The following is a 26,405-nucleotide window of genomic DNA, read 5'->3' on the forward strand; positions in this document are numbered from 1 at the left end:
CTTTCTTTTTCTACTATGGGAAAAAATCTACTCTGTAATCTACAAGGGGGGTGGGGGTGAAAACCTATTTGTAATGTGAAGTAGGCCATTTGAGACTGAAATCTAACAATGAGAGGTTGAGGGGGAATAATCTACTTAAAACAGTATCACTTAACTTTATACAGAAATGGCAACTTGGTACCAGGACATAAGTTAATATAAGGAACAGGAAGATACCACACAAAGAACCAATTTTAAAATGATCTCTTTTTAATTTCTTAAAAAGCACATTCACAGCACACTCCAAGAATGCCACACAGCAGTGGTTTGCTGCTCTTTGTCAGAATATGTCAGAAAACAAAACAAAAAAAGTTTTAAATGTTTTAAAAATTAGTTCTCTGAAATTTCTGTAAAGCCAGTATCACCAGTCATCTAAATCTTTATTTTGGAACAGTAAATCTTTCAAAAATGTAATTAGCATCTACCCAAAATCACACTTCTCTGAAATGCAATTAAAAGCTATCCAACAAAAACAAAAATAAATATTTTTCTAGAAAGAACATATTTGGCATTTTAAAATAATGTTAAAAACAGCTTTCTCAAATGTAAATGATGTCTAGATTTTTACTTTCTATTACCAGACAGAAGGTTTGGATCTTTAGTGGTTCCAATCTGACTTCAGTAATAGGAGGAATGATTACGTTGAAGTTAATGAACTTCAAACCTAACAAAGCCAATATACTTTTCTAGCACAGTGATTGCTTTTTCAAAGTGGTGTCCAGCACGTACTAAAAACTACTAAGAGTAAGGCCAGAGAGCTCAAATTAGTTGATTAATTTGGTATCTAAATTGGGTTTGGTTTTTTTTTTTCCCTGGAGACAGAGTCTCACTCTGTCGCCCAGGCTGGAGTGCAGTGGCATGATCTCAGCTCACTGCAATCTCCGCCTCCCAGGTTCAAGCGATTTTCCTGTTTGAATTGCTTGAACCACGCCTGGCCCCCAAATTGTTTTATATATACCTTTCATCCTTTGATTTAATATTTCTAATTTGTGATATTTCTCTGAAAATCAATCAAGTACACAGTTTTAGTGAAATGTAAACGGAATTTTGCTTCATTAACTAAATTAAAATATGTCAAACATGGTTCAATCTTATATTCTGTCCTCTCAGATAATTTACATTTTATTGATAAATGTAGATTAGCCACACTATGAGTTATATCCTAACCATTTTACCTAAATGTAGAAAAGCTGAAAGTTGACTGGATAGTTAAAAAGCTGTTATATATTTATCTCTTTCAGAAACCTATGATGCCTTTTCTTAGATATAAGTATGGAAAAAGAATTCTGTTCATTTTCATGATATATCAACAAAAATTACATGGCTTATGTCTATTTCTGTCAGCCATTCTGAAACCAAATTTCCATTTGTTCTACCCATTAAAGAGCACACATTTTCCTTTAGAATCACGGCCACAGTCTGGAAACATAATTGAGAAAGGCTAACTCTGGGCCAGTAAGATATTCAAGGAAAGATGCAACACAAAACAGGGAGGTGAATAAAGCAAATACGTTGTAATGAAACCCTCCCTTGTAAACACATCTGTCCTTTCCTCCCATATTTGGAAATGTTGCCTAAGTTTTAAAAATTATCATCAAGACATTTTACACCACAAGTCATGTAAAATTAGGTCTACTTCAGCCAGATAACCTATAGCTGTTAAAGAATTATATTATCCTGTTCATAAGATGAGAGGTAGTGACATTTTATTCTCTCAATGCTGAGCTAAAGATTCCACACATCTGGCACATGGGTTACAAGGGGGGAAGCAGAGAAGCACCATTGCCCACTCCCCGTGTTCTGGTATTTCGAGTCGCCCACAACTTCATTTGCTATTGGCAGCTGACACTCACGGCTGTGTTAACACTGAAGCAGTGGGTATCAGTGCTATTCATAATATAGCACTGGTGGGTCTCCATCATCTTTCAAAAAAGAAGCAGCTTTCCTTCCATTCTTCTGAACGTGATCTTCATTCATTTTCTCCAAAGCTTCTATCTACAAAAATAATACATTGAATCCATTTGTTAGAATCCTACTTTTCACAGAAACCATATTTTAGATTATGCTAGTAATTTTTTTCTTTTTTTGAAATGGAGTCTCACTCTGTCGCCCAGGCTGGAGTGCAATGGTGCAATCTCGGCTCACTGCAACCTCCGCCTCCTGGGTTCAAGCAATTCTCCTGCCTTAGCCTCCCTAGTAGCTGGGACACATGTGCCACCACACCCAGCTAATTTTTGTATTTTTAGTAAAGACGGGGTTTCACTATGTTGTCCAGGCTTGTCTTGAACTCCTGACCTCAGGTGTTCCACCCGCCTTGGCCTCTCAGAGTGCTAGGATTACAGGCGTGAGCCACCGTGACCGGCCAATTTTTTTATTTTTTAATGGAGTTTATGTTGCTCAGGCTGGTCTCAAATTCCTGGGCTCAAGAGATCCTCCCTCCTTGGCCTCCCAAAGTGCTGGGATTACAGGAATAACAGGAGTGAGCCGCCATGCCTGGCTGAGCCAGTAACTTTTACTCTCTTAAAAACTAGGTTATTCCTAATGATTCTGCCTTTGAGTTGAAATTACTATGTGTGTGTGTGTGTGTGTGTGTGCGCGTGCGCCCGCGTGCATGTGTCCAAGTGTACACAGATAGTCATACATACATGTATTTTTTTTAACTTGATTACAAGGGTCAATATTTACTAACATTATCCAGCTAGCAATTGGAATCATCTATGTTTGAAAGGTATTCTATAAAACATTCCAGGCCGGGCGCGGTGGCTCAAGCCTGTAATCCCAGCACTTTGGGAGGCCGAGGCAGGCGGATCACAAGGTCAGGAGATCGAGACCACAGTGAAACCCCGTCTCTACTAAAAATACAAAAAATTAGCCGGGCGCGGTGGCGGGCGCCTGTAGTCCCAGCTACTCAGGAGGCTGAGGCAGGAGAATGGCGGGAACCCGGGAGGCGGAGCTTGCAGTGAGCCGAGATCGCGCCACTGCACTCCAGCCTGGGCAACAGAGCGAGACTCCGTCTCAAAAAAAAAAAAAAAAAAAAAAAAAAAACATTCCAGAAACAGGAAAAAGAGAATTTTATCATTCATCAAACAACAGTATCATTTACTTACTGAGCAACTGTATTGTGCTGGAAGCTGAATTTACTCTTTCTGTTATTTCTCTCTAGCCTTAGGCTAGGCACAGCTTACCCAAACTCAAGTCATCCTGGGGAGTTCTGGAACACTCAGTAATCACTCTCTGCTTTGGTATAATGTTGGGAATAATTAACTGTTATTTCACCTTTTAGATTTTGTTCAATTTTAAGAGATTTTCTCTGGAGGAAGCTTTTTCATGGTTCTCTAGATCTGATATTATAATAACGGGGTATTTCCAAAGATGGGCACTTCTAACTTTCTATGTTTAGTAAAGGGCAGGGACCACATGTTACTGCTTTTTGTATCACTCAGAGTGTTCATCAACTTCTGCATTCATTAAATAGGGGAAATAGGAGTCTACTGAAAATGTGCAGCTTGCCCATCTTAACCAAATGGTGCCCTCTGTGAAGAAATGTTTTGCTGTGTGTGTATTCTGAATTTCAATCATAGAAAAAAACAAGCCGAGCACAGTGGCTCATGCTTGTAATCTCAGCACTTTGGGAGGCCAAGGAGGGCGGATCACTTGAGGCCAGGAGTTCAAGACCAGCCTGGCCAACATGGCGAAACCCCGTCTCTACCAAAAATACAAAAATTAGCCAAGCATGGTGGCACACACCTGTAATCCCAGCTACTTGGGAGGCTGAGGCAGGAGAATCGCTTGAACCCAAGAGGCAGAGGTTGCAGTGAGCTGAGATCAAGCCATTGCATTCCAGCCTGAGTGACAAACCAAGACTCCATCTCAAAAAAAAAAAGAAATGAAAAATAAAAAACCAAAAACATCTAAAGAAAAGAAAAATCTCAAATTAATTTTGTTTTTGGGGGAAAGGGAGGATAAAACTAGCTCTGGGTTTTAGTTATCTCCTCTATGCAGTTCTGTATGACCAGTAAGGTGAAAAACAGCTGTTTATCACATACCTCAGCTAAAAAATCAGCTTCATTATCTGCTGAGATGTTTAAGCCTGAAACAGCATTGAAGAGTTCTCGTTCACTAAGGGCTTCCTTGACGCCTCCTTTCTGGAAAAACTAGAAAGGAAATACAAGAAAGTCAGTAAGAAGTATTAGCAAGGTTCTCAATAAACTAAGAACAGGGAGCTGCACATTTATAAAAAGACACCACTACATTCCTTCCTTCATTTCTCAACCATCGATCTTCCTACTTCCAAGCTGGACTATGCTCAGGTTCTAGTTGCTTTTCATCCTCTCACACATCCATTCTGCCTTCTGGATTTAGCTCATCCCACTGCACCTCCTATAGCTATAAAAATGAGTGCTATATATAAAACCACTTGGCATTGCTTTGAATATGTAAAGGAAATACTTTCACTAAACCCCAGAAATTAAAATTTTCAAGCAGACTCAGAGGTTATGTCCAATATGAAGTTACTCTATCCTTTAGAAAGATCATTCCTATCTGAATCTACTGCCAACAATTCATTTCCCTTAGAAATGCCAAATAAGTATGACCCAACCCTGTGCTTACTGAATTTTACCTTATGTATATATATGTTTTGTTTTTTTAAGAGACAGGGCCTAGCACTGTCACCCAGGCTGGAGTGCAGTGGCACAATCACAGCTCACTCTAATCTTGAACTTCTGGACTCAAACAATCCTCTTGCCTCAGCCTCCCTAGTAAAACAGCCTCCCAGTTAAAGCAGCTAGGACTACAGACATGTTCCACCACACCCAGCTACTTCTTAAATTTTTTTGGAGAGATAGGAGTCTCACTATATTGCCCAGGCTGGTCTCAAACTCCTGGGCTCAAGCAATCCTCCCTCCCTGGCTTCCCAAAGTTTTGAGATTATAGGCATGAACCACCATGCCCAGCCACCTAATCTTTTTTCCCTGCTTCACAGTGACAGTGATCAGACACTGTCCCACAATGGAGACTGTCTCTCTTTTAATGGTAATAATGGCAGCAAGCATGCAGGCACACCATATGCCAGCTTCTGTTTAAGCACTATGCACACATTAAATGTCTACTCAACTGCTTATAGAAGCCAAAACATTCATTCCCTTGAACATTTTTTTTTTTTTTTGAGATAGAGCCTCGCTCTGTTGCCCAGGCTGGGTGTACTACAGTAGCACGTTCTTGGCTCACTGCAACCTCTGCCTCCCAGGTTCAAGTGAGTCTCCTGCCTCAGCCTCCTGAGTAGCTGGGATTACAGGCACTTGCCACCACACCCGGCTAATTTTGTATTTTTAGTAGAGATGGGGTTTCACCATGTTGGTCAGGCTGGTCTTGAACCTCTGACATCAAGTGATCCACCCACCTCAGTCTCCCGAAGTGCTGGGATTACAGGCGTGAGCCACCGCACCTGGCACCCCTTGAACATTTTACCCAACTATGAAACATGGAATCAAATTCTTGCAAAATGAAATATGACAAATTGATCTTTATATCCTTGTCCTGAAAACAGCCAGTATCCCTTCCTTCAATTTCTAAGAATATGGTCGTCTTACTTAGGAGTGAGAAAAATACCTACAGCTGTTACATCCAACAAAAAAGGTATATTGGTTTACATGTCTACCTGCGAGACATTCCTGCAGTCCCGGAACAAGAACTCCAGGCCATGAGGATGGGTAGGTTCTACTGACTGACTGACATCGATCAACCAGACCTATTTCAATACAGAACACAGACTGATGTATTTACATTTGACATTTTACTTAAAGTAATTAAATCTGAATGTCAACAAAAGGTTCTCCTCACCTTTCCAGCATGCCACAGCATGTTATACTCACTGAGGTCAGCATGGACAAGCCTACATTCATGATATAACTGCCGCATCAACTGTGAAGAGGGAAGGCACACATTAGGAAATGAATAAATTAAGTGGGATTATATAGTATATTATTGATGATGACACCCCCCCCAAGTCTTTTTTTTTTTTTTGAGATGGAGTCTCGCTCTGTTGCCCAGGTTGGAATGCAGTGGTGTGATCTCAGCTCACTCCGCTCCTGGGTTCATGCCATTCTCCTGCCTCAGCCTCCTGAGTAGCTGGGACTATAGGCACCCGCCACCACGCCCGGCTAATTTATTGTATTTTCTTAGTAGAGACGGAGTTTCACTGTGTTAGCCAGGATGGTCTCAATCTCCTGACCTCGTGGTCCGCTCGCCTCGGACTCCCAAAGTGCTAGGATTACGGGCGTGAGCCACCGCGCCTGGCCCCCCTAAAGTCTTATAGTAGAAATCAACATTAATGTATTTGTTTGCCAGCCTTAATAGAATCAAATAGGAAAGTTTCATCACTATTTAATCTCTTCCCTAGGCACCCCACCTCCCAAAGACGCCAGAAAAATATACTTGATTTTCCTTTCAATGTTTTCCTTTGGAAGCAGAGAAAGGTGGATCACCTTTCTAGCTGTATCTTTAAAAATTAATTTGGACTAACATTTCCATATTTAGATCAATGGCTGCACTACATGACAGCTTCATGCAGAGATTGCATCAAGTAGCACATTAAGTTTCTCCAGTGTTCAATTAAAACTACAGAGGGATAATGGCAGTATTAGGAGCATTTTCTCAACCTAGAAAGGCCCTCAGATTGAATTCAGTTGCTATTTCAAAGCACGTAGTTTCCTTGAGATTCCCGACATGTGCCTTCCAACTTAACACCTGCACTCCCTACTATTTTCAGTTTTCATCATCACTCTCTTATGATGAGACCAAACCTGCTTCCTTTCCTTCACTGTTAAAGTTGTAACGTTCAATGGCTGGGTGTGGTGGCTCACACCAGTAATCCCAGCACTTTGGGATGCTGAAGCAAGAGGATCATTTGAGCCCAGGAGTTCAAGACCAGCCTGGGCAACATAGTGAGACCCCATCTCTTATTTGGGGAAAAAAAAAAGCCCCAAAAAACTATAACATTCAATAAAGCACACAAACTAATGAGGCACTTTATCTGCTAAATGTAGTAACAGCAAATTTTATTTAATGAAGTTTTGTGAAAAACAGCTTCATGTAATATGTCACTAATCCTGGCAATGAAGACTTCCCTGGTTAAGTCTGTAAGTTTTCTAAAACTATTTAAGACACACACATATTGATAGAAAAACAACTCTTCCATGTTAACATTCTTTCACAAACTTCAACTTGTCTTTATTATAGCACCTTCAAATAGCACTGTGTAAGGAACTTGGGTTTGTTTGTTTGTTTGTTTGTTTTTTAAGAGATAGGGTCTTGCTCTATCTCTTGCCCAGGCTGGAGTGCAGTGGCACAATCATAGCTCACTGCTGCCTTAAGTTCCTGGGCACAAGTGATCCTCCCACCTTAGACTCCCGAGTAGCTAGACTACAGGTGTGTGCCACCATGCCCAGCTAATTTTTAATTTTTTTTTTTTTTTTTTTTTTAAGACAGAGTCTTGCTCTGTCACCCAGGCTGGAGTGCAGTGGCGCAATCTCGGTTCACTGCAACCTCCACCTCCCTGGTTCAAGCAATTCCCCTGCCTCAGCCTCCCGAGTAGCTGGGATTACAGGCACATGCCCAGCTAATTTTTTTGTATTTTTAGTAGAGACAGGGTTTCACCATGTTGCCCAGGCTAGTCTCAAACTCCTGGGCTCAAGTGATCCTCCTGCCTCAGCCTCCCGAAGTTCTAGATTATAAGTGTCAGCCACCATGCCTGGCTTCTTTAAGGACATTTTTTTAAAGTCTAGAGGAAATATGTTTTAAAGGCAGTGTGTGAATGCTTTTAAAAGCACAACTTACATGAAGAGTTTGATAGTAGGCTTCTTTCATTTCTTCACTATTGAGCTTTACTTCTTTTAATTTAGGGGCTGGAACTTGATCATGGCCAATAAAAGACATAACTAAAATGTGTTTCTTCAGTAGTACAACTGTTGGACAAGGAATTCCAGCTGTCTGCATTCTATACAGAAAGAAATGATTCAGAATATACAGATCAGAAGGAGAAAAAAATGTCATTTATTCAATAAATATTAATAAGGGCCTACAATGAGCTGGCACTATGTTCCACCCTGGTGACGTGGGAATACAAAGACAATAAAACACCGCCTCTACTCGTAGGGAGCTCAGGGACTGATGGAAATGACAGACAAGTAAAGAGACAATTACAATGCAGCGTGACGTACACACTGGCAGAGGTATGGGTAGGAGCTATACAGGAGCACACAGCACCAAGGATGGCTTATTAGAAGAAGAGGTAGGGAACAGGAATTAGCCAGATGAAGATAGTGCAAGGGAATGCAGGGAGGTGTTCAAGAGCATAGTCCGTTTGGGGAATGTATATCAATCAACATAGATCTGTGAGTAGGAGGAACGGCAATGTGGGCTGAGGCTGCAGAGACAGGCAAGCTCCACTATGGAACACTGTTTTTTAAGAAAGGCAGGAATTTCAGGAGTACAGAAAAGAGACTGGAGGACAGCAAGACCTTCTAGAAAATTATTCTACCTGGAATTAATTAATTGAAAACAATTTTTTTTTTTGAGACAAGGTCTCGGGAGTCTAATGTTTCCGGGTTGGTTTTGAACTCCTAGGTTCAAGCAATCCTCCCATCTCAGCCTCCCAAGTAGCTGGAAGTACACGTGCACACCATGTCCGGCTTATTTTGGTGGGAAACTCTCAGTAGAAGAATTTTGTAACTGAGATATATGAATAATTACTTTTGAAAGCAAATATCTTTAGAAAATAACAAACTAAAATTAAGCTTTTAATAGATTAAGGTAATGGAAAGGTTTTTAATGAGAAGGATTATTACTGAATTTCTTGGTTGATAAAACAAATTCCTTGATAGAAAATAAATTGCTTAGAAAATTCAGATACAAGTATAAAAATTTAAACAAAATGTAATTTGATTGGTAAGAACTTACTCCCACAAAATTAACAAATTAAATGTAACAAACATTTTCTGAAACAAAAAAGAAACCATTTTTTTATGCTAAGCCTAATTGGATGCTGGAAGTTTTACTTCTTGATAAAAGCAATTTAAAAATGGCATTTAGATATATGATAAAGTGTCTAAGGCAGAAAAAGACCAGATTTCCCTCAAGTTTCATTGAGGAAAGAAAAAAGAAAATGGCTTCTTCATCCTTTCATTCATCGAGGTTGTACACCTGGCCTTTCATTATTTCTATAAATGAATTTAAAAGAAAGCATGGATTTTTTTATCCTAACGCAAAAAGATATTTACCCAAGATTACATCTAGCACAATATTTTCTTTACCTTGCAAGATTGTGCATTTCTTTTTCTGCCCACATGCGGATGATCTTACGTGGATTTAGTTTACTGAAGCGATCTTTAAACCTGAAATCATCTTTAATATATTTGTCACGATTCTTAAACTCATTAAGGGTTGTTTTAAATACCTTGATGGCACATTCTGTAGGTATAACTTTACTATCTTCCTTTTCATCCTCCATGCTAAGTGGAAGAAAAAAATCAAGTCAGTACAAGTTGCCGGCTCACAAGTACAACAATTTCAAAACAAAGATTCTATAACACTAAATTAGATCTGCCCTCTCTCAGCGTCAAGTCTTGTTTTTTAAGCCTTTAGGTTTTGGATCTTAATAAAGCCTTAGGTTTTGGTTTGATTTTTTAAATAAAATATACTTTCAAATAAATTGTCAACCAGTTTTCAACCATCTATCACATAATGTTCTTCACTTAATGACTATGGAATCAAGCTTGAAATACAATGAAGACATATGCACTTGAAAATAGGCTACAGTCTTCCCAATATGGTTCAGGAGCAAAATTCAATAAAAGCAACAAATAAAACAGCTTTTTAAAAAATCACTCTTTCACTCCTAGCAGACATAAAGGTGAATGAAATGGTTCCTGCCCCACAAGTCTGCGAGAAGTGGCAGCAGAGAGTAAAAGCAGCACATGAATAGGAAAGGCCTCTTTTCGTTGGAAAGATCAGGCAAGACTTCATGGCACAAGTGCCATCTGAAACAGAAACAGGACAATGGGTAGGATCTGAACAGCATGAACAAAAGCAGAGGCAGGAAACCACAGGACATATCTGAGGAACAACAAACACTAGAGTTAAGACTTGGCTGGAGAGATAATGAAAATAAATTGGAGCTAAAGGACAGGACAGAGGCACATCTGTGAAGAGCCTGGACAAATTCCTAGAGGTGATGGGGAAATGCGAGGGTTTCTGTGTATGGCACTCTCAAATGCGTCCTTCATGATGATCTAGTGGACAATACTATCAGCATGAGAGGGCACAGGGATAGGCTAGAGGTGTGAGGCGACTCAGGATGCTACTGCAATAGTCCCCCAATAGTGAGCTTCAGTCATGATGGTGGCAGTGGGAGTGAAAAGGTGGATGGAAGGAGAAACAATATTAATATTTACCTTTAAATATCTGATAGGATGTTAATCTGGGACAGAAAGGAACTGTATTTCCAAAGGACAGAATCTGAATCAAACCTCCTTCTGTACCATATTCTCCCGGCTGACTCCTCTTCCATTTAGTCTCAAAAGGTTAAAGTCCTTCACCTGGTTCTAAGAAACCTCCCTTCTCTTCCCGGGCAATTTCACTTAGCCCCATGGCTCTAAATATCATCTCTATATAGATAACTCCTACATTTCTTTTTTTTTTTTTTTTTGAGACAGAGTCTCACTCTGTCACCCAGGCTGGAGTACAGTGGTACGATCCTGGCTCACTGCAACCTCCGTCTCCCAGGTTCAAGCTATTCTCCTGCCTCAGCCTCCTGAGTAGCTGGGATTACAGGCACGCGCCACCACGCCTGGCTAATTTTTGTATTTTTAGTAGAGATGGGGTTTCACCATGTTGGCCAGGCTGGTCTCAAACTCCAGATGATCCACCCAACTCAGCCTCTGAAAGTGCTGGGATTACAGGCGTGAGCCACTGTGCCTGGCCAATAACTCCCACATTTCTATCCCAGTCCTGACTTTCCCTAGAACTTCAGGCCCATTTATCCAACTCCTACATGACATCACTTAGAAGTCTAACAGGCATCTCAAATTTAACATGCCCAAAACAAAACTCATGCTGAGTCCTCACCCTACCCTTCCCCAGGCTCTCACCTCATCAAATGGCACCACCATCAGCTGCTCTAGCCCAGAATCTGTCCTCCCACACCCACATCCAATCCAACAGCATGTGCTGTTCACTCTACCTCCAAAACACACGCCAACACTCTCCTACTCTTCACTTCCACTACTGCCCTCCTTAGTCCAACCCTTCACCATTTCTCACTTCAACTACTACAGTGTTTTTAACCGACCTTACTGCTGCTTCTCTTCTCCTCCTATAATTCATTTTCCACACAGCAATCTTTTGAAAATAAGAATCAACTCATAGCTTTGGTTCCTAGAGCAGTTAAAGAGCAGATTCCTTACCCTGGCCTACAAAATCCTACCTGGTCCAGCCCCTGCTTACTCCTCTAGCCCCCTCTCCCATTCACATCCTATGCTCCAGGGAGACTGGGTTTCTTATGCTCCCTCAAAGATACTAACTTTGTACCTGTCCTAAGGCATTAGCACTAGCTATTCTCTAGTCCAGAATGCGCATCCACCTGATCTTTGATGTATCCTAGATGTGTCACTCACATGTCACTTCACTGGAGAAGCGTTCCCTGTCCTACTAATAAAGCTAGTCAGCCTGTCACTACGACATCATCCTATTTTAACTATCCACATAGCACATATCTGATATTTTTTGTTTATTATTGTCATGGAGAGGGGTTGAGGACGGGGGAAACACATTCCATTAGATCAGGGACCTTCCTTGTACCATTCATTGCCGTATCCCTAGTACCTGGAAGAGTACATGACAGTTGCTCAACTATTTGGTAAACAGATGACACAATTTTCAGGGAGACAGATTAGAGACTATTCAGAGAAGAAATCTCTAATAACTTAAAAGACATTATGACAGAATACGCTAGATTTTGAGATAAGAAGCTCCTTTCATTGGACTAGTTTAACCACACAGTAGGTAAGGCCCTAGCAAAAATGCCATACAAGAGATCCCTTACTTGGAAGGTCTCTAGGATCGAGTCCAATTTATAAGATTTGCCTTGTCATTGTCCTACTACAAAAAGATCCTGTTTCTTAGCAAATGACACATCCGTCTACCTAGCTTTTAAGGTCCTCCTTACCAATTTCCAATTTGCTTATACCACTTTACTTCCTACTACGTCTAAGCACATACCTTCCTAATCCTCTCAGTACCTAAACTTCAACCCTCCCACCCTTACCCTTTTTCTTAAAGAATTAAACATCACTGAAGTGCCCTCTGATTACCATTCCCCATCTTAACTCACCAGAGGCAACAACTATCATAAATGCTATATTTCTAGTCTCTTTTAAAAGATAATATATAAGTATCCACAAGCATCTATAAACATCTCTGTAATTTTCTGTATGATTTAAAAAATTTAAATAGATGATATACTGTATATATATTCTACAACTACCCTTTATACTCAACATTGGAATTTTTTGTTGTTGTTTTTTTTTGTTTTTGAGACGAAGTCTCACTCTGTCACCCAAGCTGGAGTGCAGTGGCGTGATCTCGGCTCACTGCAAGCTCCGCTCCCAGGTTCACACCATTCTCCTGCCTCAGCCTCCCGAGTAGCTGGGAGTACAGACACCCGCCACCATGCCCAGCTAACTTTTTTGTATTTTTTAGTAGAGACGGAGTTTCACTGTGTTAGCCAGGATGGTCTCGATCTCCTGACCTCATGATCCGCCTGCCTCAGCCTCCCAATGGATTTTTTTTTGTTAACCTATTTTTAAAATCCAGATTGAGATCCAACTTCATTATGATATCTTCCCTGAATGTGCCTGAAGATGATCTTGTTCTATTCGCTATTCCTATCCCATATAAGGTCTCATTTGCATAACTGGGTACTCTATTATGTAATTATCTTTCATTGACCATAATGGTTCTTACTGTAATGTTCTCTTTTTAGCTAAAGCTTAAGCTCTTTGAGAGTAAAAAATATGTCTTATATTTTATTCCCTGAGTAATCTAGGACAAATTACTGCTTGAATAATTGTTGATTGCCTGACCAACCTGAGAGTGAGAGAAACCAGAGCTTTGACCCAGGCACAGTGGCTCACGCCTGTAATCCTAACACTTTGGGAGGCTGAGGTGGGTGGATCACAAGGTCAGGTATTTGACACCAGCCTGGCCAACACAGTGAAACCCCATCTCCACTTAAAAATACAAAAATTAGCCTGGCATGGTGGTGTGCACCTGTAATCCCAGCTACCGGGGAGGCTGAAGCAGGAGAATCACTTGAACCCGGGAGGTAGAGGTTGCTGTGAGCCAAGATTGTGCCACTGCGCTCCAGCCTGGGTGACAGAGCAAGACTCCATTTCAAAAAAAAAAAAAAAGAAGGACGGATGGACGGACGGACGGACAGAAGGAAGGAAGGAAGGAAGGAAGGAAGGAAGGAAGGAAGGAAGGAAGGAAGGAAGGAAGGAAGGAAGGAAAGAAACCAATCAACCAGAGCTTTGTGAAAAGCAGAATTCTAAGATGACTCCAAAAACTCGCAGCCCCCTTGGTGTGCACACCCCGTACAATATCTCCTTCCCTTCAGCACGTGTGGGATAACCACTCCCTGGTTAGGTCACGTGGCAAAGGTGATGGTCTCGTCATTCCCATGATAACATCCCACTAAGTCTCAGTCTTAGCAGACCGGAGAGATTTTCCTGCTGGCTTTGAAGCTGTGAGCTAGTGTGTGAAGGGGCCTGTGAGATGGCCCCATGGCTGCAGAGGCCTCGAGGAGTTGAGAGCAGCCCACTGCTGACAACCAACAAGAAAGTGGGACCTCAGTCCTACAGCTGCAAGGAACTGAAAGGTGGCCAAGGGAAGAGGACACCAAGCTCCAGAAAGGAACACAGCCTGGCCAACACCTAGACTGCAGGCTTGTGAAACCCTGAACACAGAACCTAGTTAAGCCGTGCCTGGATTCTGTCAACACAAACTACGAGACAATAAATGGATGCTGTTTTAGGCTGCTAAGTCTGTGGCAATTTGTTATGTACCACAGAAAACTAACAAACTTTTAAAAGCATTTACTTTTAGCTGTAGAAAACTGAATGTTCTCTAGTTTTGCTAACTTAGAAATGTTAAAGTACAGACTATGATACCAATTCCACCAGAAAGACTTATCACTTATTTTATTAGAGTATATTAAGTATAACAGGCCAGGCACAGGGGCTCATGCCTGTAATCTTGGCACTTTGGGAGGCCAAGACGGGTGGATCACCTGATGTCAGGAGTTTGAGACCAGCCTGGCCAACATGGTGAAACCCCGTCTCTACTAAAAACACACAAATTAGCCAGGCGTGGTGGTGCGTGCCTATAATCCCAGCTACTTGGGAGGCTGAGACAGGAGAATCGCTTGAACCCAGGAGGCGGAGGTTGCAGTGAGCCGAGATTGTGCCATTGTACTCCACCCTGGGCAACAAGAGCAAAACTCCATCTCAAAAAAAAAAAAGAGTATATTAAGTATAACAGAAAATGGACAAAGGATAAACAAGAGAGAAGACAAGAAAAAGAAATACAAATGGCCAATAAAGCACTTGAAAAAAATGTACAACTTAATCATAATTAAATAAATGCACACCAAAATACCAAGATACTACTTTTCATCTTTCGCACTGACAAAAAGCATTAGATTTGACAGTACTAAACATTGGTAAAGATGAGGAAGGCCGGAAGCAGTGGCTCACGCCTATAATCCCAGCATTTTGGGAGGCCGAGACGGGTGGATCACCTGAGGTCAGGAGTTCGAGGCCAGCCTGGCCAACATGGCGAAACTCTGTCTCTACTGAAAATACAAAAATTAGCCGGGCGTGGCGGCATGCGCCCGTAATCCCAGCTACTCTGGAGTCTGGGACAGGAGAATCACTTGAACCCAGGAGGCAGAGATTGCAGTGAGCCGAGATCACGCCACTGCACTCCAGCCTAGGCAACAACAGTGAAACTCCATCTCAAAAAAAGAAAATAATATACGCACTGAAAAAAACTGGAGGAGTCTACCCAAAATTATAAATGATTATCTCTGGGTGGTGGTATTAGGATGACTGTGTTTTTTATACATTCCTATACTGCCTGGACTTTCTACAGTAACACTTTAAAAATTACGCTGCTTGCCATGCAGCATTATCTTTGATTCTGTGTAAATCCATTAATCTTGGGGAGAAGAGACTAAGTTTTCACATGATGGTATCATATTTTGCTCATTTACCTCCCTCCATACGCATGAAAGACAACAGATTCCTTTCCTGTACTAATACAGCCAGTGATTGTCTCCAACATTCCAGAGTTGACCATTTTATACATAAGTAAACGTGTCTTAGGATCAACTGCTTTTTCCTGCAAGAGATAAAGCACTGTAAGTGAAAATGACTGCTAATCACAAAATATTTTCTGAGCCACTTCTAATAACTTTTTCTTTTCCTTTGAGACGGAGTCTTGCTTTTGTCACCCAGGCTAGAGTGCAATGGCACCATCTCTGATCACTGCAACCTCCGCCTCCCGCTTTCAAGTGATTCTCCTGCCTCAGCCTCCTGAGTAGCTGGGATTACAGGCGCCCGCCACCACACATGGCTAATTTTTGCATTTTTACTAGAGATGGGGTTTCACCATGTTGGCCAGGCTGGTCTCAAACTCCTGACCTCATGATCCGCCCGCCTTGGCCTCCCAAAGTGCTGGGATTAGAGGCTTGAGCCACCACACCTGGCCTAATATCTTTTTTTTTAGAGAGAGAGAGAGAAAAACAGGGTCTCACTCTGTTGTCCAGGATGGAATGCAGTGACATGATTATGGCTCACTACAGCCTCAAATTCTTGGGCTCAAGTGATCCTCTCACCTCAGCCTCCTGAGCAACTGCGACTGAAGATGCACACCAACATGTCCGGCTAATTTTTAAAAACTTTTTGCTGAGACATGGTCTCCCAGGGTCTCCCTATGTTGCCCAGGCTGGTCTCGAACTCCTGGGCTCAAGCGATCCTTCCACCTTGACCTCCCAAGGTGCTGGGAGCCACCCCACCTGGCTTATTTACATCTCTCTCTCTCTCTTTTTTTTCTTTTTTAAGGCAGGGTCTCAATCTGTCACCCAGGCTGCAGTACAGTGGCGCAATCATGGTTCACTGCAGCCTCAACTTCTTGGGCTCAACCAATCCTCCCACCTCAGCCCCCCGGGGTAGATGGGACCACAGGCATGTACCACGATGTCCAGCTAATTATTTTTGCAGAGCTGGGGGTCATTATGTTGCCCGGGCTGTTCTTGCACTCCTAGGCTCAAGTAATCCTCCTGTCCCAAAGTACTGGGATTACAGGGGGGCACCACAGTGGCTAGATCTATTTACATCTTTGATTTGAAAAGCCAATCTCATGAAAAAATATCAAACATGAAGGTTTTTTTATTCACCCAAAGTTTTCTAATATGAATCTTTCCAGTAAAAAAGAAAAAAAACTCTATAAATCCTTACTGCTGTAGAATGTTCCTTCTTCTCATGCAGGCGGGCACTTCGACGTTCTTCTGAGTAGGCATGTTGTTTTAAAGCATTGAAAACATGGTTTGATAGTTTTAAATCCATTCCAATTCCATCTCCCACCTGAAACTCAGGTGCAAACTGCCAAAAAGAAGAATTAGCATCTAAATATTTTAAAATAGGGACAGTTAAAAAACAACAACAACAACAACAACCAGACGAGAAGATTAATCTTTAATGTCTTACTCAATAGATGATCACACTAGAAAACCAGAACTCATAGCTACTACAGAGAAAAAAATTAAATAACTCACAGAAAGAGGAGCAATACTATTTAAGAAATTACAGCCCAAAGGAAGGCATTTATTCCAGGCATAGAAAACATCTCATCACATCCAAAACTAAGGTCTTTCAGCATGTGCGTTGTACTTTGCTTTTAGCCAAAGGACACAATATTGAACTGTGAAGGCTACACGAAATCTTACCAAAGAAATACAATTTTGTAATTATTTGTGGAGAGTGGGTTGTTATAGCAGACTATGATCACACCATGACAATTATGCTCTAGAACTGTGCAATTCAGTTAGGTAACCACTAGCCACACTTGGATATTTAAGTTAATTAAAATTAAATTAAAAATTCAGTTCCTCTATTATGGCACCCAAATTTCAAGTGCTCAACAGCAAATGTGGCTACCATATTGAACAGCACACATATAGAACATTTCCATTACCACAGAAAGTTCTATTGGACAGAACTCTTCTAGAATCAGATCTGGAATATTTCTAGAAATGATATAATTGAATATGTTTACTTAACAAGCATTTGTGCTTTAAAATCTAAATGTTTAATGTATTATATTAACTATAATATTTATGAAGGATTTAGAATGCTTTTTTTTTTTTTTTTTTTTTTTGAGATGGAGTTTCACTCTTGTTGCCCAGGCTGGAGTGAAGTGGCACGATCTCGGCTCACTGCAACCTCTGCCTCCCGGGTTCAAGCGATTCTCCTGCCTCAGCCTCCCGAGTAACTAGGATTACAGGTATGCACCACCACACCCGGCTAATTTTCTATTTTTAGTAGAGACGGAGTTTTTCCATGTTGGTCAGGCTGGTCTCGAACTCCCGACCTTAGGTGATCTGCCCACCTCGGCATCCCAAAGTGCTGGGCTTACAGGCGTGAGCCTCCATGCCCGGCCTAGAATGCTATTTTTTAAAATTACACTTTACTTCTGATTTTACACAGGTAGTTCAGGCACAAGATAATAAATTCAAAATGCACAAAAGAGTATATGGTGAAAAGTATTTCTCCCTCCCATACGTATTCCCCAATCACCACCATTATCTGTTTTTTGGGTAGGGATGCTATTTTATACAAATATGATGAAGAATAAATGTTATTTTCATAATAACTATTTATTAATTTTAGAATCAATGTGAGTCAAAATAGTTTTTCAATACTGTTATGGAATTTTATTCTGAGGTACTTTATATTTTCATTAATGTCTCAGTTTTCATGATATTGCTATATTGTTATCTAAAAACATCTTTAGAAAGATATTTTTAGAAATCTAAGATATTATATTTTAAAAGGTATTCAAGCAAAACTCTAAATTCAGAGATAGATACTTTCTGTAACTTACATTTTCCATTCTTGCTGTGTTCTTTCTCCCACATACTACTTCATCATGTTTGGTGGTGATATCTTTTCCTTTTCCAATAAAGCCCTTTTTAGGAGTGGGAACCGGTTTTGCTAAAGGCAATTGAAACAAGCCAGGTATATAAAAATAGCAAAGACTACATTGCTGCATTCAACGTTGTCTGAAAAGACATTTGAATCTAAGAGTAAATTGCCAAATGAGATACAAAGAAAAATATAAAAGTAGGAGTTAATTGAAAAGATTAGTCTTCCTATACCTCTATTCTGCTGCCCCCAGAAAGTAAAAGCTTTGGTACCTGGTCTGTAGGGATCATCACGAGTATCCTGCCAGTCAACTTCATCTTCAGAGCTATCGCTGTCTTCATAAGGATGCACTTTTCGATAATTTTCAAAGGAAATGGAAACTTAAAAAGCAAAAATAGTTGAAGATTTACTTAGGAGCACATTATGAGTGTTTTCTACCACTCAATGGAGTTGTCACAATAAGGTTATAGTACCTTTGCTATCTCCATTGAATTTTTTTTCTTCACGCCTAAGCTGTGCATCATATTCTCTGTCATATTCCATCTGTAGCATCTGAGCCAGCATAAGGTCACTGGACGTATCAATGTTTTCTCCAGTAATAAATGGTCCTTCAGCAACACTATTCAAAATAAGGCAATATAAACTAATATAATGTGCTTAAGTAAACAGAGGTTGCCAATTATCAGAGTAAGAGATGCCTTTTCCATGTTAAAATTCAAAGAACTCTATCAAACCATTCACCTTCTCCTGCACAGCTAGCCTTAAGACCAATGGCATGCACCTGTGGGAGTACCAACTAGGGTTAAGAGAGCTAGGAGAGAAAGCTAAAGATTCTATAATAAAATCCAAACTGAGACCTAGAATTCATTTGTTCTGAATGAAAGTCTGAGGCCGGGCGCAGTGGCTCATGCCTGTAATCCCAGCAGTTTGGGAGGCTGAGGCTGGTGGATCACCTTAGGTTGGGAGTTCGAGACCAGCCTGACCAACATGGAGAAACTCCGTCTCTACTAAAAATACAAAATTAGCCAGGCATGGTGGCACATGCCTGTAATCCCAGTTACTCGAGAGGCAGGAGAATCACTTGAACCCGGGAGACGGAGGTTGTGGTGAGCCAAGATTGTGCCATTGCACTCCAGCCTGGGCAACAAGAGCGAAACTCCATCTCCAAAAAAAAAAAAGTCTGGATGTTTCATTCATCCATAATGAAAGAACAGGTAAATATTCATGAAAAGATAAACTCAAAACACTTGATCAAAACTGTACCTCATCTAGTTCAACTGCGGCATTAACATGATGTAACTAAAACTCACAGAAACAGTGGTTTGTCCAAGATAATAATGAAAACCAATGCAAAATCAGGACCAAAATTCAAATATCAGTGGACTCTCAACATGGTGCTTTCTTCTGCCCTGCTTTTTCCAAACCACTTGTCATGACAATTACTCATCAAATCCTAAAACTCTGCTATAAGTTGCTAGATAAAGTACTTTATGAATTTTACTTACGCAACTTCAGGAAAAACGGCAGCTTCTTCTTCTAACTGCAATTCTTTGGCCAGCTGTTCACTCATTACATCAGCCAACGAACAAGATATTGTATTCTGAGGGATAGCCCATGGACACTACCAAAAAAGAAAAAAGAACAGCTCAACTCATCATAATGAAATAAAGCACCTCTCATTTTACAAATAATGTTATATTTTGAGAATTAAACTATGTAGTTAAAAACCAGAAATGAATAACTAGCTATTTGTAGATATTATCTCAAAAGTAAAAATATCTCCCAGGTTAAATTTAGTCAAGGATATATCTAAACTAAAACAGCCAAAAGCACTTTTTAGCCTGCTAAGTAGGTATATCCTTAAAGCTGAGGGGAAGCCTCAGGCCCACTGGCATCCCCCCACTAGCTAATGAGTTCATGTAATTCCTCTTGTTCCAATCCTTGCTCACCAAGCTACTTTCTGCTTATAATCTGATTTCTCAAGTAGATTTTCCTATAGGAATAGACTATACCAACTAGCACAATTTGAAGCCTAATGGAAAGTTATATCTCATTCTAATTTAAGCATCGAGTCATCTAAGTGTACAAATTATGTCAGCCCCTCTCAAAACATCTTAGGATATACTAAAACAGAAACAAGAACAGGCCAAGTGCGGTGGTTCACGCCTGTAATCCTAGCACTTTGGCAGGCCAAGGTGGGTGGATAACCTGAGGTCAGGAGTTCAAGACCAGCCTGGCCAACATGGTGAAACCCCATCTCTACCAAAAAGACAAACAATTAGTGGGGTGTGGTGGTGCGTGCCTGTAGTCCCAGCTATTCAGGAGGCTGAGGCAGGAGAATCGCTTGAACCCGGGAGGTTGAGTGCCACTGCACTCCAGCCTGGGCAACAGAATGAGACCCCATGCCACACACACACACAAAAAGCAAGAACAAACAACAAAAATTTTATTTTTTATTTTATTTCTTTTTTTTTTTTTTCTGAAGACAGTTTCCTCTGTTGCCCAGGCTGGAGTGCAGTGGCATGATCTCAGCTCACTGCAACCTCCACCTCCCCGGGTTCAAGCGATTCTCCCGCCTCAGCCTTCTGAGTAGCTAGGTTTATAGGCGTGAGCCACCATGCCCAGCTAACTTTTGTATTTTTAGTAGAGATAGGGTTTTGCCATGTTGTCCAGGCTGGTCTCGAACTCCTAACCTCAGGTGATCTGCCGGCCTCAGCCTCCCAAAGTGCTGGGACTATAGGTGTGAGTCACCAAGCCTAGCCCCAAAATTTTATTTCTGAACTTTAGAAGCGGACAAACAGGCTCTTAAAACAATACCAATACACACAGTAATATTCTGTCAGACCCAGTTGACCTTCCTCAGTGACATACTCCTGCCTCAGCCTTCTTGAAATCAAACTGCAGGTTTTATTTCAAATTCATAATTTTTGAGGGGGCAAGATGCTTTACTTAGCAGCAGCAAATGATTACATTTTATAGCCTACTGATTAAGACTTTTAATATTGAGTAAGATGCCTAAGCATTTCCTGAACTTGCCCAGCTCTTTCCATCCCTCTTCTATAACTGTACTCCAAGGTATCCCATTCACTGGGTTACTTTCAGAGCATCCTAACGAATCTTTCTGCTCTCAGTCTTGGGAGTTTCCATTCTCCACACTGTAATACAGTAATTGTTCTAAAATGCAGATGTGATGGGTTCCATCTCCTTACTCAAAATCTCTTTTATTATTTCCCATTGCTTTTAGGATAAAGTCCAAACTCATTCCTTAACTACTACTGAGTGTCTAATTTAGAATATAGCATAAAATGATATCTGTTTTAGCCACAAAATTATTTGATCAAGTTCAGCCAGTGTAGGCCCTCTAGTTGGTCTAAAGGCCTGCTGCATGACACTCAGAGACAACCGGGCAAGTGACCTTTGTTCAGGTTCCACAGTACTGACATTCAGGAATTTACTTAGCTCAGGCTATTTGGGTGGAGCACCTAAGGATGACAAATGATAACTATATTTATGCCTGAGTGAATGAGAATCAAGTTGTATCTAGTCTCACCCTGAGATTGAGGAAATACGCCTGGCACCTACCACGTACCTACCATACACTATCACAGAACCATTCCAGCCTTCTGTGAGGCCAGACTTGGGAGAGAAGGGGCTTCCTGAAGGTCTGCTGTGACTTTCATTCACTCTGTAATTGAGTGGAGAACCCTTTTGGTAAGGATTTTAAGGTCTAGAATCTTGAAGCTTTCTATCATCTGGAGAACACAGCTAATTTTTTGGCCTCATGACTCTGCTGAGTTCCTTCTGTATCCTCTAGGTAGAAGATACAATGCTCTTTAGCCTAGAAATGTTTCATCTGATCAGTTTCAAAGTCCAGGCTCCAAAAGGGAGGTGACTGTCTAACTCAGAATTTTCAATAACATTTGGCAATGACTAAGTTGCATAACAGACAATATCTGAATATTCACTATATCTAAGTAATTTGGTTACATACACATAACTTACATAGATTACTTAAATCACACAACAATTGAGTAGTTGCAATCCATCCCCATTTTACGGATTTTAAAACTGAGATACATAAAGGCTTTTCTTTTAACCCAAGATAACATCATAGATGGAAGTACCAAGCTCTGAACCAAGGCGATGCCAGGCTGCACTCTTAGCATTTTACTATACAGCTTCCCTATCCCCTCACCCTGGAATGTGTGAAGCAAACTGCCCTACTGTCTGCAATACAAAATCCAAATTCCCCACCCTAGGCAACACGGCAAGATATCATCTCTACAAAAAAATTTAAAAACTGCCAGGCACAGTGGCAAATGCCTGCAGTCCCAGCTACTCAGGAGGCTGAAGTAGGAGGAGGATCATTTGAGTCCTAGGATTGTGCCACTGCACTCCAGCCTGGGTGACAGAGTAAGACCCTGTCTCTAAATAAATAAAATCCAAATCCTTCAGCAAGGGATGCCCAACTTGCCCTGATTTATCTGTCCAATCTCAACCCTCTTCTATCCTACACTCTAGTGACACTAATTATATGCCAAAGATGGCATACTTAGGCCATGTGCAGTGGCTCACGCCTTAATCCCAGCACTTTGAGAGGCCATGGCAGGCGAATCACCTGAGGTCAGGAGTTCGAGACAAGTCTGGTCAACATGGAGAAACCCCGTCTCTACTAAAAATATAAAAATTAGTATTTTTTATCCTAATTTACACTACAGGCATGGTGGCGGGTGCCCGTAGTTCCAGTTACTCAGCAGGCTGAGGCAGGAAAATCACTTGAACCCAGGAGGCAGAGGTTGCAGCAAGCTGAGATCCCGCCACTTCACTCCAGCCTGGGCGACAGAGCGAGCATGTCTCAAAAACAAACAAAAAAGATGGCATACTTTCCCCACTGCATGCCTTCATACATTCCTTTCTCTACCACTGGTTTTTCTTCCTTCTTTATTTACACCAATTAAATGTCGCCTCCTGTATAAGGCTGTCTCAGTGTTACCAAAGTTGGACCCTTTCCTTTGTTTTCCCACAGCGGTATGCAAACACTGTTAATGCAGAACTCATCACTGTATTAGAGTTCATGCATTAGCCACAATGGAGCATGAGCGCCTTGAACGGTAGAGACCTTCTTATCCACCCTCGGAGCCCAGCATAGAGCTTTGGATATAAAGAGGCATTCCAGTATTTCCTGAGCAGTATGTGCCAAAAGAAAACACTGGAGTGATTGGCTGCAGAGGTCTGATGTCTTTCTACATCCCTACTAATCTAATGTCCTTTCCCCCATCTTGGAAAGTCTGCCCTTTTGCCTGCCCACTTCAGAGGCTTCAAGTCTGTTGCCATCTGTTAATTAATTCTGCTAAGGTATTAAAGTATTAGCTGACAATCTGTCAGAAGAGACAAAAATGACAGGCAGGACTTTTGTTATTTTGAGGCAGAGATTGACCTACTCACAGATACACTGAATCAGAAAGGGAAACATGTAGAGACCTCAAACAGCACCAAAGCATCCTCGCTGTCCACTCCTACTGACCCTAGACTCTAGAGACTATACTACCCTGTACCAGCTCAAGTGGTCCACCTCACACTGAGGCAACTCCCTTGGGTGAGGTAAATAAGATTTCAGATAGGCTGCCACTCCCATACTTTGAAATCAAACCCAAACTCTTCAAGCCAACAATTAAAAGCCCTCCATACACTTTTTCCAGGCTGTGAGAGGGACAGCTTCTGGGGTCGGGAGAAGACCCCCTGGGTTTTCCCTATAGGCACAACAAGTTTGCTATCCCAAGTGCTCAGAAAATTTACTGCAGGCTCCTCCTATGAGCAGGTACCATAGGTGGTATGTAAGGGAATCCTCTGTCATCTGTGACTCTTCAGTAAGCCGCTCTTTGTAAAAAAGCTAACGAGATGGGGGAAACGCCCTCCATCATCTTGCTCCGTCCTAGCTATCCAAAGTCATTTCCTACTATTGCACTCATCAACACAAACTCCCTATAGTGTCACAATCTGATGGGACGCCTCATACAATCCTTTCCAGTCAGCAATTCTTCTTCAAAGGACATCCATCAAGCTTTTCACCAGCCTCTTGGTTCTTCTTTCCTATTGCTAAATAACCCTAAGACCCACCCTGTTTTCCTCTCCTTTGCAAAACCACCACCACTGAACTCTGTTCCTTGGGGTTCTTCACTACTACCGCATGCTCCCCCACCTGGAGGGCTGCACGTTAGTGGGGAATCCTCTTTCTTTCCTTCCACTTCCTAAAGATATGACCTTCGCTGCTTGTATCATTGTTTTTTTTAAAGGTTTCCTGCAGACAATTATGGGTAAAGAATCAAGTAAAATTAAAAACGGCAGCTGGGTGCAGTGGTTCGCGCCTGTAATACTAACACTTTGGGAGGCTGAGGCAGGCAGATTGCTTGAGCTCAGGAGTTCGAGACTAGCCTGGGCAACATAGTGAAAGCCTGTTTCTACTAAAATACAAAAAAAAAAAAAAAAATTAGCCAGGCATGGTGATGCACACTTGTAGTCTCAGTTACTCTGGAGACTGAGGCACGAGAATTGCCTGAGCCCACGGGCGGAGGTTGCAGTGAGCCAAGATGGCGCCACTGCACTCCAGCCTGGGCGGCAGAGTGAGACTCTGTCTCCAAAAAAAATAAATAAATAAAAGAAAACCAGCAAACATGAAAGAGGCACACAGTAACAAAAATTCAGTACTCTACTGGAAACAAGTCAAGAGAAATGTAACCTACAGGAAGGTCCCCTTTCTAATCATACACCTAGAAGATATAATCTAAGTAGAATATTTAAGTAAGTAATTTTTCAACTCAAGACAAGTGTCTCTGAAAAAAATAATCTGGGACTACATAACAACACTAATCCATTTAAAAAATTTTTTTTGGTTTTTGAATAGTCTTACTTTTACAGGAAAAAACTGCCAAGACAGTACAGAGTTCCCAAATACTATACTCAGTAGTTTATCCTATTTATCCTATTAACACCTTATTAGTATTCTACATTTGTCACAATTCGTGAACCAATATTGATACATTTTATTATTAACTAAAGTCCATACTCTACTCAGATTTCCTTAGTTTTTCTCTAACATTCTTTTTCTGTTCCAGGATCCCATTCAGAATACCACATTACATTTAGTTGCCACGTCTCCTTAAGCACCCCTTAGGCTGTTGAGTTTCTCAGACTTTCCTTGTTTTTGATAACTTTCACAGTTTTGAGGTGTACTGCTAATTTATTTATTTATTTGTTTATTTTACAACTCTCTATCAACAGAGCTACACACTTGCTCACTTTTGCTTACAGTCTGCCAATCCTCCCTTCTTGGAATATCCCCTAAAATTCTTTGTCCACAATAGTAGTTAGGCATTTTGTAACTTGCACCCTGGTACTCTGAGAGAAGGATCCCCAAGACCCATTCAGAGGGTCTATGATGTCAAAATTTTCATAATAGTAATAATACATTATTTGTCTTTTTAACTCTCATTCCCCCAAGAGTGTGGGGTTTTCCAGAGTCTACATCAGATGTGATGACATCATCACTGATGGCTAATGGAATGTGTGCTTGGTATTCTGGTGTTTTCTAAAATTTTCTAAAGAGTAGATTTAAGATATAAATGCATTTTTAGAGATTAACCCAGTTTGTTCTCAGTATTTCTACTATGCTCTTATTATCCATCCTCACTTATATCTGCTACAATCTACTTAGCTGTGAGGATGGATTTTCTTCAAATACTTCAACCTCACAACAGGTTGAATGAAAAAAGAAGACAGAAGAATCCAGATGTCTTCTAATAAGTCAGATGTTAGAGATTTGCAAACATATAAAATACTGTTCACTAATTTTTGTTTTCAGACATAGTTTTATTTTGGCCAGGTGTGGTGGTTCACACCTGTAATTCTAGCACTTTGGGAGGCCAAGGTGGGAAAATTGCTTGAGGCCACAAGTTCCAGACCAGCCTGAGCAACACAGTAAAATCTCAACTCTATTTTTTTGTTTGTTTTCTTTTTCTACTTTTCTCACATGTTCTAATCTATTTTTCTAAGTTTTCTTTAAATATAAAAATGTTATTTATGTTAACATATGACTTTTTTTTAAAGCCA

General features: G+C 40.9%; 1 protein-coding gene across 2 annotated transcripts in view; it reads right to left on the minus strand.

The window, feature by feature from the left end:
* Window positions 1-231: 231 nt before the first annotated feature.
* RIOK3 (RIO kinase 3) overlaps window positions 232-26,405 on the minus strand; it is a 29,745-nt gene continuing 3,571 nt past the window's right edge. The window contains exons 2-13 of one of the 2 annotated variants that reach the window (XR_012427250.1): window positions 19,805-19,920; window positions 18,773-18,918; window positions 18,572-18,679; window positions 18,259-18,368; window positions 16,614-16,757; window positions 15,368-15,495; window positions 9,494-9,548; window positions 7,876-8,035; window positions 5,881-5,961; window positions 5,699-5,788; window positions 4,086-4,193; window positions 232-2,034 (exon numbers count right to left, since the gene is read on the minus strand). Coding sequence is in view for 1 of the 2 variants with exons in the window: in XM_045377963.2 (XP_045233898.1) it covers window positions 1,927-2,034; window positions 4,086-4,193; window positions 5,699-5,788; window positions 5,881-5,961; window positions 7,876-8,035; window positions 9,351-9,548; window positions 15,368-15,495; window positions 16,614-16,757; window positions 18,259-18,368; window positions 18,572-18,679; window positions 18,773-18,918; window positions 19,805-19,920 (1,497 nt within the window). In the remaining variant the exon portion in view is untranslated. Of the gene's footprint in view, window positions 2,035-4,085; window positions 4,194-5,698; window positions 5,789-5,880; window positions 5,962-7,875; window positions 8,036-9,350; window positions 9,549-15,367; window positions 15,496-16,613; window positions 16,758-18,258; window positions 18,369-18,571; window positions 18,680-18,772; window positions 18,919-19,804; window positions 19,921-26,405 lie in introns of both variants that reach the window. The other variant, XM_045377963.2, reaches the window with a different exon arrangement.

This window comes from Macaca fascicularis, chromosome 18 (assembly GCF_037993035.2).
Source record: "Macaca fascicularis isolate 582-1 chromosome 18, T2T-MFA8v1.1".
Classification (NCBI taxonomy): Eukaryota; Metazoa; Chordata; class Mammalia; order Primates; family Cercopithecidae; genus Macaca; species Macaca fascicularis.